At 34.1% G+C, this 18,151-nt stretch overlaps 1 protein-coding gene across 13 annotated transcripts in view; it reads left to right on the top strand.

Annotated features, from left to right (window-relative positions):
* Positions 1–17,470, top strand: part of LOC142336011 (uncharacterized) — a 117,133-nt gene extending 99,663 nt beyond the window's left edge. For all 13 annotated transcript variants that reach the window (XM_075384471.1, XM_075384463.1, XM_075384469.1 and 10 more), the window contains exon 6: positions 16,748–17,470. In XM_075384471.1, coding sequence (XP_075240586.1) covers positions 16,748–17,168 — 421 coding nt within the window. In that variant the 3' untranslated portion in view covers positions 17,169–17,470. The remainder of the gene's footprint in view (positions 1–16,747) is intronic.
* Positions 17,471–18,151: the final 681 nt, after the last annotated feature.

The raw sequence follows: 18,151 nt of genomic DNA, 5'->3' as shown, positions 1-18,151 counted from the left end.
TTTTGCATGTATTAATTATTTATGACGTCCATTTGATAAAAATTTTGATGACGTCAAATTGAAACGTCATCCATTCGAAACGTCCAAGAATTCAGCATCATAAATTAAAAATGAAATAAATCTCGTCTTAGTAAATATTGCTCTGACCACTCTGTAGTGGTAAATTCACTGTTCGATACAAAAAATTGTTCTAACAAAATAACGAACCTCTCACAATGCATAACATGTGAAAATCAGTTTCGCTAGAAAACCAATCAAGCAGAGAGTATTTCAATTGAAGAGATTTTAGTTATTGTTTTTTAAAAACTTGTAGCCGCTCAGCCATGCCGACTAAAATTTTGTCTATTTCCAAGTTGTTCTTCCCATATTAGAGCTTTTAGATGTCTCGTCATTGCTTTTTCTGCTAGATTTAGTTCAATCCCAAATTTTTCTTCCAATATGAATTCCACCTAAGGCGATAATATGCAAATTCTGTGGCTTGCATTTATCAGGAAAACCAAGCAAGGATATTAATTTGTTTCATCTACGCTATTGATTGTATATTTCTACCAAAATTCACAATGAAACCACTCCTATTTCTCGTTCCTTCTACTCCGTTTGGGAAATTTATTTGTTTGGCTTTTTAAATTGCTATCTCAATTTTTTGTGAATTCTATGCTCAATGCTAATTTTAAAAAATTGCTGTTTTGTTAAATTTCTAATTTTCTAATTTCTAATCGTTTGAAAATTTGGAAACACCAAGAAATTTTTTAGTAACTGAAAAAATAACTTGCCATCGCAGAAAAATTAACGAAAATGAGTTTAAATGAACCATAAGCTGTAAAAAGTTTTTTTCAAACAAAAATTTGGAACTGATTGAATTTTTTGAAATTGTCAGAATGATTCACTTTTTTGAAGGACCTTTTTAGGGGCCGATCAACAGGACGACGACTCAAATGGACGACAATGCGTTTTATTTCAACTGGACAACAATTGCATCTACTTTAATTGTAAAATACTCCTTATTTCTTTATAATTTGTTTTTTCACTGATAATATAGTCAAGGCATCCACATTGATTAACATAAGAGTATTTAGAAATACCCAAGGTAACATCATGCAAGAAATTGCAGACCGCTGTCCATGGCCATGCCTCTGAAGCGCTCTGTGATGTAATCCCGGAACAACCGGCCAGTTATCATGTGCCCATCGGCGCATGAACTAGAGCTAAATTATCAACTCATATTGAGAGTTTGCATGTATTAATAATTTTTGTCGTCCACTTGATACAAAATTTCGGTTTCGTCCACTTGAAACATCGGCCGTTTGAAACGCCCCTTTTCCCCCTGTTTTGATGCTTTTCTTCTGGTTTTATTGATCAACAAGCGAGTACCCTGGAGGCAGTCATCATTTTTTTTCCATAGGCCATCATTTATTTTTCACAGCATAACTTAAATTAGAATCCTGAACTTTAGGTGGAATTAACGCAGTTTTTTTTTTATTTTTCCTCAAAATCTCTGCTTAATTACTTAAGCACATATACTCACAGTTTTATTTGGATGGTTTGGACTAATGACAGACAACACAGAAACCAATCTTCCTTAGACGCAGTATTTTGGAATTTTGTCTGTTGACGTCGGACATTTTGAACTCAAACGATTCAGATATTGGCCGGCTACTCCCTACACACTTTGGTCTTAACAATTGAATAAACAATTCTGAATAAATCTAAACAAATCAGAGCTCCCATTTACCTTTCTTGTATCCTTGACGGATACTAGGTAGAAATGTTGCCATTTTGATTACATGTACCTATTTCCTTTTAATCATTCTCTGTTCTATAATTAACATGATAAACCGGGGACGGAGATATTCATATTCTCTCTCCGATTAAAAAACTTTGTCCTGTTTCATCCTGAATTGTAAATTAAATTTAGGAACCAAGAGCAATCGTGAACTGAATTTTTTTTAGCAAGCCCTGCTGAGCAAACAACCATATACGCTTATGAATGAACAGGTCTCAAATTAGAAAGTGCCATACAAAAGTGCTTTTCTTTTCCATGTTCAGCAGTAATGGAAATAAATTTTCTGTTCGATAGCACCGATTAGTAATCATGACTGATCAAAGCATCGAAGAAAAGTCGGGTGCTTCTGGCGACTTTATTGAACATTAAATCATTCAAAAAGCAACAAGTCTCAATATAACTACACCTCTGGTTTACCATGATCAAAAAGTGCCGCTCATTGTATTTCTTTTAAAACACAATTTTTAAACCAAAGACTTCAAAAAGTTTCTTTTTCATTTCTTTCTTTGTAAAGTGTTCTTTTATCTTTAGATAGATAGACACCTTTTAAACTTTTAAATTATCTTAACATTTTAGAATCTGTTTCATAATACTTGTGCTCATTTAGTGCCCAAAAACGTTGACTAATCAACTTCGAAGTCCGGAACTGTGCAGTGGCAGACTCTTAGAGTTCCAGATTTCTAATACCCAGCTTGTGAAGTGCTAGATTCAAACATATAGATACATGACGTTGCCAATAGCACTTTAATTTTCCTGGTAAAAGATCTGTGGTTAGAAATTGCAGAAACAACCAGCAGGAAAAAAAATTAATGAAACTTTAAAACTCACGCAAAAATAAAGGTGAATAAACCTAAAAACAAAAGTACTTTAAAAAATGTATTTATTTTTTTATATTCTATGAGCTACTGCTATTTTAAAAATTTATAGAACAAAATCAACTGAAAAATTAAAAAAGATAGAAGATGTTGAACAATGCAGAAGAAGCAAAAAGACAGAAAGTTTGATAAATCATTTAGAAACTTTAAAAAAATTGTAGTTTTCTAAATGATTTTACGTCTTTTTCGTCGTCTGCATTTTTCAACTTCTTAAGATTAACAAGCTTAACATCTTCTTGCAATACCTTGCAAGATTGAAATCCTGTCTCGACTCGGGAACCTCTCAGTCGCAAATCGGGATTATTTGTTTTGAAGTTTTTCATTGAAGCAAGAGTTACACAAACCTCAGCAAAAAAACCAATTGTAGATTTAAAATTTAATGAAAGCTGTCTTCAAAAATCAAGCAATTGAACAACAAAAGACGGATATTAGATAAAAACTCTGCAAATTTTAAAACTTTACTGCACTCATTTAAATTCACTCGACTAAACGGGGGGAGAAGAAACGTCTCAAATTCTGGAGTTCACAATAGTTTTTCAACAAAGACAAAAGCAGACATCAGGCCTTTCCGGATCATTTTTTGGGAATTGGCACACAGGAACCAGGAACCATTGTAACCTTTCTCCGCCTACGTAAAAAAATTTAAAAACCGCAGGAGTCGTTCAGGAGATTGGAGAATTTAATCTGAAATACAAATAAGAATTTGTGTTCATTTTCATGTAATTCAATAAATATCAATCAGACAGATTTTCTCTCAAATATATCACAAAGGAACTTCTGCAGAAGATCATGTTGCAACCCATTTTCAGGTGAGCTAAACTAATGTTACAAAGTTCTCTAAGACTGAGAAAAAAACGGAACTCCCAAGAGTTTTTCTAAAAGTTATTTTTTCTGATAAATATTTTTGTTTTTTAATTCTTTTAGAAAAAATTATTTTAAACAATAAGAAAATAATAAAATATTTGTCTAAAATAGTTCAAAAGAACAAGCGTTTGTCTGCCAATAAACTCAAGAATCAAATTATTCGATCAAAATCATCAAAATGATTTACATAGATATAGAATTCAAGCATTAAAGTCATTGTTATGTATATCAATTAATGGATGCCAATAATTAAAAAAAGTGATAACAGTTCTGAAAAATGAACAACTATTGTTTTAATTAATAAGCAAATGAAAAAATAGTCAAATACAGAAACTGGGAGAAATTTTATTCAAGGCTGCTTTATGGTAAAGGTCGCTTTTTTGTTATTACTTTTAGAACTTGAAGCTCAGAATAATAGTAATTATGGGCATTTGATTTACTTCTCTCGTTCAAATTTAGATCGTTTAGAGAAACATTTATTCAGACGTTAGTTTTTTGGAAACACCGTTACAAAATAATAAGAGCCCCCTCGTCACTCAGCTCTCCTACTTTGCTCCAGGGGAAATGTTAAATCAGATTGGATTCTCAAATGTTTAACTGAAAATCTCAAAAGTTTAAATTTATGGTTGTAATCAGTATATGCAATTTCAAATAATCCTTTAAACAGAAATTCACGACCATGGCTTGTGAAAAAACGTCTGTTTTTTTCTAAAAATGTTTGGAAACTTAACATTCCATAAGATTGTGCTTTTCACTGGAAAAAAATAAACCTTATTCCTTGAAGTTTGTTAAGCAGAATTAATCAAACAGATTCATTCAATTTATGATGCTGCCTACGCACAAGTTACAAATACTGATTTCGAACAAAAAAATCTAAAATTCTTTTATTCAGAAATACAACTTTCGATTGGAAAAACCATTCCATACTGAACACTGGGCTATTGTCGAGTTAAGGATGAAATATTTTATAGCGATGTTTTGTCAATCAGTTGATGCAATTTTTTTCAGTCAATGGAAGTTCTTTTATCTCCATTTGCTTTTTATATAGATATAGAAAACAAGCATTAAATTCATGGTTGTGTATATGAAATAATGGATGCGGTTAATGATCAGAGTTCCGAAAAAAGGATTACTATAGTTCAACTGAATAAGAAAAAAACAATAAAAATAGTCAGATACATCAACTGAGAGAAATTTTATTAACGTCTGCTTTATGGTAAAGGTTGCTCTTTTTGATCACTTTTAGAATTTGAAGCTCAGAGTAATAGCATTCTTTTTACTTTTCTAGATGATTAATTGAGTTTTTTCTGTTTAGAAAATTGATTTCTGATGGACTGTTATTTACTATGCATCTTATATTACATAAAAAATGAGAATTACCTGGTACCGCTTACGCTAATCGTGAGAAGTCAAATTTTTTTTATGGTATAGGTTTTCAAAAATACAGTTTTTAATCTTCATGAACAAAATTTTTACGTCGACAATATCTTGACTGGTTTCCCAACCAAAAATTCACAATGTAATTGACAGAACAACACATGTACAGTTTACCGATTGCTAAATTTTGGTAATTGTGCAGAACTTCTAGAAATAAAAACATCTTGCTAAACTATTTCACGATTCTGCAAAAAACGTTCAGAATCAACTGGATAGTGAATAGGTTTCCCTAAATGGGAATATTCTGGTTTTAAGCAAGAGAAACCTTTGTTTTAGCGACGATTCAGAGTGATATCCTTTCTTTTTTGTCGTTGCTTTTATCGACAGATATAGAATTTAACATTCGGCTACAGAGGATTGGGGGCCTATTCTCTAAAATCCAACAAGTTTCGAACAATAACTAATAAGTAGTGTTTTCTCTAAGTTTCAAATTTAGCCGCTACTAATGTCCTACTGCACTGACAAATTAACAAGAAACATTTATACTAGCAAATGTTAATCTACACCAAGTAGCCTCAAAGTATTTATGCCTGCCAAGAAAATTACATCAATTTACGCGGAAATCTAGCTAGAGCTTTTATAGACAAACATCTTGAATATTTCTTCCAATATTCTGCAAAAAAGGTTCACAATCAACTGGCCGATAGTGAATAGTTTTCCCGAATTGAGAATATTCTGGTTTTAATTAGAAGAAACGGATCTTTTCAACAATTGCCCCCCTTTTGCAAAAGGGGGGGACTTTTCTTGATAAGAATTTAAGCGAGTGATTTATTAACCAATCAGAGACGAGTAATAAGTATCCGTGTATGCTACTGTGTTAAACTGGATAGAATAAAATGCGCCATGCTAGGGCAATTAGCCGAATTGGAATACAAAGCGAAAAGAATTTCCGACTGGCGGGTCGGTGGGCGCGCTTATAACCGACCCGCGATTTCCGGATTACATCCCACAGTGCGTGAGAGGCATGGCCGTGAACAGCGGTCCGCAATTGCGCTTAAACTATTATTCGGCTATCTAAACTGTAGGCCAACTAATATTGTGGTAAAGTATAGCACAGAAGGGGAGGCGATTCTCTACTAGGTACCAAAGGGGGGGGCAATTGTTGAAAAGATCCGAAGAAACTTTTGCTATAACGACGATTCATAGCGACTTCGTCCCTTCTTTTTTGTCGGTATCGTCGTTTTTATCGATATTTGTCCATTATTGATGGGCAATTTCTTATCATTTTAAACCGGTCGAGACATTGATTTGTCATACTTATGAACTGAATTGACTATTAATGGATCTTATCAAATCTTTCGTATAAAATCTTTCTCGTTTTTATTGAGACTTCTAAACTAGGGTTAACAAACCGGCGCAAACACGTTCGGAAGAAGTTGCTTTGAACTCCGGTCCAGAGCTTAGTTGGAATGCTTGTAGCACTTATAGTTATCTTTTATCATTTAATTGAAAATTCCCGTGTATTTTTTTACCCATAATGAAATATTATAGAAGTCATTTAGAAAATTTGAATCTCGTCCGCCCAATAGTGGCAGCGTGCATGAGTTTCTAAGAGGCCTGTGTAGAGTTCTAATTATTGAATGAAATTATCAAAGTGCATTATTGGGTATAATGGCATTGGATATTATGGCGTTGGGTACAATGGCAGTGGCTAAATATCCTGACACCGTCGCATTTCACCAGAGAAAATGTACAATGGAACATGCTGGTCATCTTAAGCTATCAATTTTATCAAAACGGCTTTACGGGCTTATAAAGCAAATGAGACATGAAAACGGGCGCGCTTTCGGATGCAAAGAGAAATTATAAGAGAAAAACAATTATTGCTGCTGAATTCCATCAACCGTAATCATAATCTCCCCAGGTAGAATGGTGCACCTTTTGGGACTGAAGATAGGGAAGTATTGAGTGGGTAGTGGTGGGCTAATTAAAAGGGATCAAGTACCGTCTGAAAGTGAGATGGGGTGTCATTTGAGAGATCCCTCTCAACTCAGCCCGTCCAAAGTAATGACCCTTTATGTGATGGGCGATAGAGGATACACAATCTGATTAAAATGCCACTCTGTCAAATTAACATACACCTCATTGAATCACCAACCCCCCCCCCCCCTACCCCTCTAACTACCCCGGCCTTCACTCCGACACTTTTTCACTCTGCTTACCATCTTTTTCAATTGGCACAAAAATGGCCCTTTTGACCCCCCCCCCCCCCCGTACGGAATTGATATTGACATCAGACATAAACTTCCTCTATGTCTGCTGTCAAATTGCATGTCTCCTTTCTTGTGTTAATTGATTAAAATGATTGTGACAATCAAAGTCGCATCTTTTCCGCTAAATTGTGGGCAAAAATTAGCGGGGTAAAATCTGAATGAAAATGGATATCCGTTAGGAAAAGGGCCGTCTTTGGAAAAGTGAAGCTGAGTTCAAAGAAGTGTAATTTTGGGTCAAACCATTAGCTGCTGTCACAAAAAGTATCCTTGTTTATACGGAAAAAATATGATGCTCGTGATCCAACAGTTTCTGATATCGAGTCTGCAGTAGCGTTCCACAAATTAGAATGCCAGTAAAGATGAGAGGTTTTCATTGACAAAGAAAATTTGCTTTTTGTTTGTTGTTCATTATTGTAATTTCTTAATAGTTGATGCATATAACATTACAAGCGTCCAACAGAAATATACCAAAGTGACGCAACCTACAGACCAACTAAAAGGATTAATTATAAGAAAGTATGATCTAAATGTATTAAGATACAAAAAGAGAAACAAGTTATAAAAGTGAGTGAATTTCTTCAAACTATCATTCATGGTACCACATTTAAGGAAAAATTAATTGGTATGGATGGATAAGGAAGAATTTGTCGCCATGCTGTTAAAACTCATAATAACTATGAACCCCGAATCCTCAATCAACTCACTGAATTTGAAGGAATGAAAGAGAATAAGTTGATAAAAACAAAAATTTTTCTGGTAGCGTAACGAAATTTTGTAAATACTGTAACGAAAGGAAAATTTTTGTAAATAAAATTACAAATGCACAGAAAACTCATCATCTCTGCTGTACTCTTTGTCTTCGAAAGAAATTTTGCGTTATTTTCCATTGTTTTTGGCATATTTCAGGATCTTTTTTCACAAAGTATTAACATCAAAATGAAAAATAGGAAAAGAATAGAAATTTAAAAGTATAGAAATCATTTTTAATCCACAGTTTGATTTACTGACAAAAAAATCATGCCCCACTGCCCTAAAATTTTTTTGTGTACTGTCTGATAAGATCCGATAGAAACTTCCTGTTCTTGTACGATATTTTTAGTGAAAGCAAGGGTTCTGTTTATTTGAAGGTTGAAACGATAGTTCACAAAACAACAATTTGAAGCATTCAAAACTGCGGCATGTATTTTAAGAAAGACTGCTTTTCCTACGCAAAAAGAATTTTTAGAAGAAACTTCTTATGTTGTAAAGGCTGCTCTCCTATCAATGACCAGAAAAGCCATATACCAGCCAATTCGTTTCAGCAACAAAAAAACTGTCAGGATTTTACGTATTTGCCGTTTGTTTTTGTGAAATTTTTTATCCGCTATACTCTAGATTAGCGTTGAATTAGTTAATAGTTAACCAATCGTTCAGCTTCGCTGTTTTAACCGAATTTTCCCCTCAGAATAAAAAAATAATTCAAGATCAAGCGATCACAATTTGCTGGAATTTTTTTGTTAATAACTTCAAAAATAAACAGAATTTAGAAGATCTGTCAGACCAGTTTGTGCACTATAGTTTGACTAAGGTTCATGCACGTTCCAAGCGAATGCTGATAGCAAGTGTAAGTGGTGAACACGTTATTAATCCCACAGGTCCAGTAATGACCCATTTTAGTCAAAATTTTTTGTTTCTCAATTGGATTAAACAACACCAATATCGGAATTAGACTTAGACTCCTTAAAGCCACCAAGATAAATTCACTCTGTACATTCTACAAGGTCTCTCTTACTTAAGAACTTTGTTTCTCAGAAATTTTTCTCTGAGAATATCGAGTCAAATTTCTTTTCGTCAAGTCGATTTTAATTTAAGTTGTACGATCCCTAAGATGATTTACAGAAACGAGTCAGTAACAAGTTGTTAACCCCCTTAGATTTGTGCCATAAACGCACTATAGGTCAATTCAATAAGACAAAACTTTTGGGTATCATCTCATTTTTCGTAGTTTTTCAAGCTTCTGTCAAACTGTTTGTGACGCGGTTTTATAATTGTAGATAAAGATGTGGATGACTTTCTGATCAAAATTTTACAAAGTTTTAGAGAAGTTTTTTCAAAAAACTCATCAGGTAAGGGCTGTCAATTAATTTATCAAACAACTCCACACAATAAATGTCTGCTACTGTACGCACTGATAAAGTGTTTGTCAAAACCATAAGATGTTTTGACAAATACAACTTTTTGTTCTGAAACTTACATCGAATCATTTGATAATGCTGTAGCTTGTAATAGGGCTGGTAATTCGATGAAATATAAGTTGCACCCTTTATTTGCTATTGATTGAACATTGAATCAATTATTCCTGTGATATTAGTCCTTTTGAGCAAAAGTCTACTGAGTTCTAAAAATTTTCCTTATTTGCTTTAGCGATCTAAAGTTGCGAGTGAGTTTTTCACTTTTATGCTCTCGCTTTTTGCATTATTGTTGTTTGCAATATTAGGCAGCTGAATTCCATTGGTGACGGTTGCCATAAAACCAAGCCAGGTGTTTCACCTGCCGGTAAGTGTCGGTCGGTCGATGTTCGAGCGAAGTCTATAGGCTCTTGTTCGGGTCATAAAGAGAATTGTATTTCATGTGAGGGTTTGATGGCAAGTTTGAATAACTTTATGTAACCTCAGAGCATTGATGAATCTTGAATACTTTCTTCTCGAAAAACTGTGTTTGGTTTTGTAAATAATAACTTTGGTCTGGATGCAGGCTTCGGAATCTCAGATTGGGAATGACGTGGGGCAAGCCTCACAATCATGCAAAAAAAAATTCAAGCAAATGTATGAAAATTTGTTAGAAGAATGTCGGATTTCGACCAATTTTTTTTAATTCTATCTTTTAAGCCCTAAAACGTGGAAACAATGCTATACTTTTTCTGTGACAGTTATGTCTAGAATTTCAGTAACCAAAAAGCGAATTATTTAAACTTTCGATTAGAGCATAGTTGAACTTTTGAACATGAAACATTAGGAAAGTGAAAACGACAAAGTTCAAAAAGTTGGGCCGAAATTGTATTGTGCTTTTCGGCAAAAAATGATTGAGCATTTCCATCCTGAGACAGAGATAGAGAAAGAGAGAGAGAGAGAGAGAGAGAGAGAGAGAGAGAGAGAGAGAGAGAGAGAGAGAGAGAGACATCAAAACGGTTATCAGGACGAAGAGAAAAATTTCAAAATTTTTCAAGTTTGGACTTGAAAAATTTTTTCCGAAAAAACTGAAAATATAAAAATAAGCCTCCAATTTGAGTTTATATTCTTTTTGAAAAAATTAAAAATGATTTCCCTTTATATAAAAAAGCTTGCTATAACTCATTGGGGACCTCAATAGCGCTCATAGATGAAGTCACAATGGTTTCTTTTTGAAAAGAAAGTCATATAAAACTGGGCAAAAAAATTCTTTTTTCCCACAAAAACCTATTTTTTCGAAATATCTTGAAACTGAGAAAACTTCAGGAAAAATTGTCGTTGTTGAACACCCCATTATTTTTTGTGCCAGACATTTTTGCTTTTATAAACTAGGCACAGAAGTTCTATATTTTTGAGAAAGTCTAGAAATCATGATTTCGGAGGAGTCGATATTCAAAAATTTGCAAATTTTCTCTAAATTTTTAGTTTCTGTCCCCTTGATTATCCTAAACAGTGTGGTTGGTAGCAGGCACGTATGCCACAATTTTGGAGTCGGAATTTTTTTAAAAAATTGACAGAAATTCACATTGTCTTAGAAAAACTAACTAAAATTTGACACACTTAAGCCCGCTTTTTGTGCAAAAAGTACTTGAAGGACAATTTGGGGGAAAATGTTCACACAAAGACTTTCTGTTCCCTTAGCACATTGAACCCAAATGCAAAAATTTGGTAGAATTGGTCCAACACTTTACGAGGTCGTCAGTTTTTTCAAAATTCCGAATAACGTTTTTTTATTTAGATATCGGCAGTGCCCCTACCCCACCGGCGGATTTAATTGTTATTAGGTGCACGGCCACTAAACTAATTTATAGTCAAGCTGAATCAATCTACTATCTTCCTGCTACAGTCAAATAGAGACCCCGCTTGTAGTATATGTTTTCGTATTCATTAAGGGCCCCCGGTTTACGTTTTGTAGTTAAGTAAATTTTAATTAACTGATCTTCAAGTGGTTTTTTAGCACTTAGTTAGAGAAATTGTTGCAGAAAATTTGTTTTTTATTGGAGACTTTTTAGGGAGTTTAAAATTCATCAATTCTTGAGTTTTAATTTTCTTTTTGAGATCTGTTGAATTGAATGAGCAATTAATTGAGCTATAAAAGCTGGAAGCTAAATGTTGCGAGAACTCAATGAAACTCTCACTAAAAACATATGGAAGATTTTTTCGTTTTTTCAGATATCTCTCCGCAATTAAAAACGTCATCGGATGTTCTATGTACCTTTATAGCAAGCTATGAAGAGCTATGAGTAACTGTGAAATCGGTGCTAAAAATGCAGATCTCGACATCGCCCGTTAATTTCATTGTGAACTGGCGTGATATAATCTCAACTGTTTTTCTCCTTAATTGTGGCCGATTGATATATTTATTGCGGAAAGTTGTTTATGGTTTCCTAAGAAAGGCCTTCAAAAGGATAACAGTGTTTTTTTGTTTCTTGAGAAACTTATTTGCCCAATTTCTTTGAACTAATTCTTTTGACCAGTATGAAGTTTGTCTATGCCGCTGAAAATAAACAATCGCCACATTGTTCTACATGTCTGTCCTTATTTGAGAATCCATCAAGTATCCTTGAGGTTTCGTAGCTCTGTTTTATATTAAAAAATCCTATCTTTCTAACATTTGAAAGTAATCAAGCTAATTGATTCGTGGGGTCGTACAAACGCATGTTAGCTCGCCTCCTTGTTTTATACTATCTTATAATTGAGAGTTAATGAGTGATTTGTGAGGCATATTTTATAAGCTATACATAATATAAATATACTGGCAAATTGTTAATCAAGAAAATGCAGATCCCGTTGATCACTTTCTACATTCTTACTTTCTAACCCACTTAGTTGGGGCATACTATATGCTCAAGTGGTTTTTTTGTTAATTGTGGCTGATTGATGAATTTATCGCAAAAAGTTCTTACTGGTTTTGTTAGAAGGCTTTTCAAATGGAAGACAGCGTTTTTGACACGTTTTTGCTGACTTATTTTTATTTGGTACAATTCTGTTCATTTTACTTGATATATTTGTGTATTTTCTTGATATACTTATTTGCCCAATTTTGTTGAGCTAATTCTTTTGACCAGTTTGAAGTTTGTTCATGCTGCTGAAATAAACTTTAGCCACACTGTCCTACATGTTTGTCTTTATTTGAGAATCCATCTAGTATCCTTGTGATTGCGTAGCTCTGTTTTATATTAAAAGTTCCTCTCTTCACACCATTTGAAGAAAATTAAGTTAATCGATGAGTGGGGTCGTGAAAAAGCAGGTTTGTGAGCCTCCTTGTTTTTAGAATATACTGTAATTGAGTGTTAATGAGTCATTTGTGAAGCATAGTTCTTAAGTTAAACATTATATCAAAATAACGCAGAAAGAAAGTAACCATCAATTTTTCTTGCTACGGAAGATATGCGTGGGATTGCTTAAAATCATCAGGTCTCGACATCCCCATGAAATTAACAAAATGTGGAAATTCAATTTTTCAAAGTATTGTCTGATGCACTTCTGCGTGGGTTTTTTGTTATCTCAAAATTTGAGACTTGAACCTGTGTATTGTCAAATAATTATGTAAATTTGATTGAATATTCGGATTACCTGAAACAAACAGGATCAAACAATTTGCCTTTATTCTTCTTCATTAGTTTTCAGAGCTTAAAAAACTTTGTGAAGTCATAGCTTAAAGAGTTTTGTGAAGAGTTATTGGTCGAAACTTAAGCAAATAAATTTGAACATTTTTTGCAAACAAAACCCATCAATTCATAGGTCGCTGTAACTAAAATATGGCTGAAAACATATGTTAAGGCTGAAATTTTTTTTACGGCTTAATACTTTCTTTGGAAGACGTCAATTACAAAAAAGAAGGTTTCAAATAGGGGAGCAGTAGGAAATTTTGTCCCAAAAATTCTACAGCTGGTAATAATTCAAGTATTGAGCTGGTCGATAAACATTCTTTCAAATCAGTTTGGGTTCAAATAAACAATCCTCTGAATGAAAAATTACATTTTAAGGTTTGATACTGCTCAAATAAGTATGTTGGGGATCATTTTCTTGATCAACTAAGTATCGGGTGATTATAGTATAACAGACAACGTTATTTTGATCGGAGATTACCGCTTGAACTATCTGATCAAGTGACAAAAAGACAAAATGGACGTTTTTGCATCAAATTATTAACGCATCAGTTTCAGAAAAAATTAACATTCCGGATGCAACCAGAACTACTGTTAAACATGTCACAACAAAAACCTTTGACTGAGACCATTCTCATGTAATCATTGAAAAAGAACTCTTAGTGAAGTCTGAGAGCGGTGATATGAAAACAACAAAAATCATTAGAAGTTTCTAACGAAAAAACAATTTTTGCATAAAACTTTTCAGAAAGCTACCAGCAAGCGAAAACCAATGGAAATTACTTAAACAGATAATCAGTCCGAGTGACAAAAGTTGCGCGGTTGATGCAATCAGATTAGATAGTGGCAAAATGTCAAGGGATCAATGAAAATCATTTATTGTTTATTTGAATCATTCGCTAATCTAGGGCTTTTTAAAGCCCCACTCAATGCTTGTTAATACCCTGATAAACTTCATACACCTGAGTTTCCATTCTGAGCCTTAACTAGAAAAGAACAGTTTTTTTTTCGTTGACTCGCTGCACGATAACAAAGCAGCAGGACCTGGTGAAATAACAGTTCCTCTCTTAAAGTAATGCAAAAAGGATCTAGATGTACAACAACTACACTTCACTTGAAAAGGGTGCATTAGTGCACTAACGAGAACACTTTCCCAACTCAAATGAAACTAGCACATGCAACATCAGTTTATAAAAACAGTGATAATTTGGATAGTACAAACTGTTGTCCAATTTCCATAACGCCGAGTGTTGCAACACTTTTGGAGCATCTCAGAAATTGTTGCAACATGTTCTGTCTTAGATGACAAATCTCATTGTTAATCACAAAATAATAAATAAAGAGCAATTCAGATTTCAGAAAAAGCCGCCAGCAACGGATGCATTTTAGAACTAGTTCAAACAGTTTCTTTATAGTTAGACCAAAAAAAAAAGAAACTGTTGATATTTTTCTTGATCTTGCATAGGCTTTTAATTCCAGTTCACATATCAATCTCCTTGAAATTAAAATGTATGTTTTTCCCCCGAAGCAGAAGAAATGCTCCTTTCGCTCTTGCTAACCTCAGACAAAAAAAGATACTGGCTTGTTTTCTGATTGTGAAAATGTGAATCACTATGTGCCACTGAGAACTGTTTTAGAATCTCTCTTTTTCTTCTAAATAAGCATAATGTTTCATCTGAAATAAACATATCGGAAAAGGTATTCCAATTCGCAGATGACACACCTATTATCTGTTCTGGAAATGAAAGTAGTTTACATGAAAAACGTCTTACAGAAACCGGAAAAACATGTAGAGATGAAAAAACCAACCTTGAACACAAACAAAACCGAGTTCATTTTTCTCGCGAGAAAATTCCGAGTTTGTTTCCTTACTCTAACGAAGTTCTCACAACAAGAAAATGTTGCAGGTCCACTCAAGTCGACAGGAAACTAAATTTTGATGGACCGCAGAACAAAAAGCTTTACAAATATGGCTTGTGCTATACGATCAGTTCACCTAATAAGATGTTAAAATCATCCGAATTTGCGCAGTGTTCTCTTAAAATCGCTTATATTTTCAGACTTATCTTCTGCGGCAATCTTTTTTTCAAATTTATCTGAAAAAATTCGAATGGCAATAATCGACAGATTAACTGGGTTATAAAGGTGTATTCTCTACGCAAAAAGTATGACCGAGTGGGAGATTTAATAATACAGACTAAAATATTTCTAGCTGAGCTCACAAAAACCAAAATGTTGCTAATCAATTTTCATTGAAACATAGCCAAACCAGAAGATTTTACGGATATATGGGCCTTCATATAAAAGCTCGAACAAAATAATTCAGCATTACACAAAATTTCCAAAACAACTTCGATGAATTTGGTGACTTGATGAATTTGATTATACGTCAAAGCGTACAAAAATGGAACATCTTACCACAATGGCTTCGGTTAGCAAGAAATGGAAAAAATGTTATAAGAAATCTTTGAATGATTTTTTGATCTCACAGCATGCAAAAAGTCCTTTAAATAGTAGTAAAATGGGCGATTTTGGTAGCTTTTGAGAGTTATCTTTTTTTGGGAAAAAATTCCGAAGAACTTAATATGTGTAATTTTTATACAAAATTGATGTTTTGAAATTCATACGTTAATGGTTTGAAATATTTTGTTTTCGTTGCAAATATGTTTGATCTAGCGGCTATAATTTTAATCTACTTGGTTAATAAAGAATTATGGGATCATCAAATCGTAAATTTCATTTTTTTAAACAAACTTCGTGCGCACTTTCCCTCGAATTTAACTTTTTTGACGCTTTATTTGGTTGCAACACAGTCTGTTGGTTTGCATGTACAAAATAAGCTTATGATTTTGCATCAGTACCCACAGGAGGGCGGGCCAACTTTATTTGGAAATCCTATAATTACAGTGGAGGGGTGAGATGCTGGAGGATACCGAAAAATTTAGAGAACCATTCTATCCCGGGTCGAGAACTTTTGCAAGAAATGGGCTGAAAACCATAAATTTTCAAAAGAATTTGAGGCGACTGAGACTCGAACCCTATTTTTCTGTGCCATTTTCCACCACTTAATGCGTTGCGACAGCGATTTCTGAAACTTTTCCCCATTTCATTTGATTTTATATTAGCGAACAATTTAGTAAGAAATGCCGTGAATTCATGTAAGAAAAGCGCTGAAAGTTCTGCGCATTTATTGCATAATTTTAGCGCTTTTCAGCGCAATTCTTGCAAAACATTATAACTAATGTAAGACCAATTTAAATGGTACCAACTTCAAGAATCAGTGCCAAAAAGCGTTGAAATCCAATAAAATTATTTGAGAAAAACGCTGAAATTTGAATGCATTTCTTACAAACTTTCAGCGCATTTCAGTGTATTATTATGTAAAATTTTTTCTCTGAAAATTTTTAAAAAATCAGCGCATTTCAACACATTGTAGCGCATTTCAGCGCATTCGGCTCATTTCTGACATAATTTTGGCACATTCAGTGCATTTATTACAAAATATTGCGCTGAAACCACGCTGACATCTCGATCAGGGATGGGACCAGCATGTGGGCTTTTCGTAGCCAGTTTGAGTTGAGCAAGGTCTTGTCCTGAGATAAACTATCGATAAGTAGAATTAAAAATACATAGTAATGCTGTTTTAACATAAAGTTAGTAAAGTCATTGTCAATATATTTGTAAACAAGTAAGTATTTAATTTAACAGTTATACATGTGAATTTTCATTTTTCTTCCTAAAAAAAGTTCCATTTTAGCTTTCAAGTAGGACTGCGCAGTTTAGTGGGTCGAGGCAAGAAACAGACATCTAAACAGGGTGTCATTTGTGGACACACCAACAGATCCACCCTCGTGACGTCCAACGGAAACCTCCACCAGGCACCATCCACCTCGGGTACCGCATATCGCCGCAATCCACCCGGAATCCACCTGGGTCCAGGTGGAACAGGGGTTGGCAAGGGTAGCCGAGGAACACGGACGACCCATTCTCCATATACCCTGGAAACGACTGTTGAAACCAGTTATGCAACCAGTCATGCTGGGTCTATGGCTGAGAGCAGTTTTGCGGGGGCTTCGAGTGCTAGCCAGGGTTCGGCCGGGTTCAAGGCAACAACAGCTGTAGTAGATACGGGGCATTTTTCAGGAAATGGATATCTTTCTACCACTAGTTTTACTTAACATGCTTAACTTTGCCAGTTTCTTAAAAGATGCAGGAGTATTTTAAATAATATAGTATTTGTCAATTTACTCACTTGTTCAGAGCAGTTTCGTCATTAAATGTTAGTTTAATTAGTTTGTTTAAGAGTTTACATTTAAAAACGTGTCGAGCTTGTACGAATGCTTGTGCTCTGAGCAGTTTTGGTTCAATTTCACTTTTTCACCTTCAAAGAATTCATATAAAAGTGAAATGCAAAAATTTTTGCGATGCAATTTTGTTGAGACAAATGGGCTGGGAATATTTTTTTCTGTTCAAAAGTGTGCTTCAGTTGGCTGGGGGGGGGGGGTTTGGGGGGGGGGGGGGGGGGTTAGCAAGGGGTGGTCGGGAAGAGGGGGATTATTAAGTATTTAGGTAGCTAGGTATGTATTTTAATTATTCGATTGTTCGAGCAAAATTTTGTCATCATTTTAAGCTCCAGCCCCCTCTGTTTAAGTACCATTACGACCTGTGCTAAAGCCTTGATTTTGGGCTAATTGGATACAAATATCTGAGTTAGAGATATTTAACAGATAAAAATGATTTGCTATGTTGTTATGCATTCTTTTCAAACCTCCTTATGCTCTGTGTAAAATAAAAATTTTGTATTTTTGATTAAAAATATATTTTATCCTTTTCAATCGATGACTCCTTTTTGTAATGAATGATAGATTTATGATAAAATGATTTATTTATAGATGTTTAGTTGCTACTTAAAATGGTTTGCAGTTCTGGTGTTCGAGTGTTTTGGCTTGTCATGTCAAGAAATTAAGGGACTGTAAAAATTATTTAAACTAAGTCCAAAAAACTCATCATGAAAATGCTCCATTATATTTAGAAGTGCGCAAAATGAATAAATTTAATTATAAACAGCATTCAAACAATAATAATCATAACTTACAGACTAGAAACATTTAGCATATCTTTGGAAAGAAGGTGAAAATTAGATTTAGGAGTTTTCTAAATC

Source organism: Convolutriloba macropyga, chromosome 3 (genome assembly GCF_964194025.1).
Source record: "Convolutriloba macropyga chromosome 3, txConMacr16.3, whole genome shotgun sequence".
In the NCBI taxonomy this organism is placed as follows: domain Eukaryota; kingdom Metazoa; phylum Xenacoelomorpha; order Acoela; family Convolutidae; genus Convolutriloba; species Convolutriloba macropyga.
This window is presented reverse-complemented; position numbering and strand designations above follow the sequence as displayed.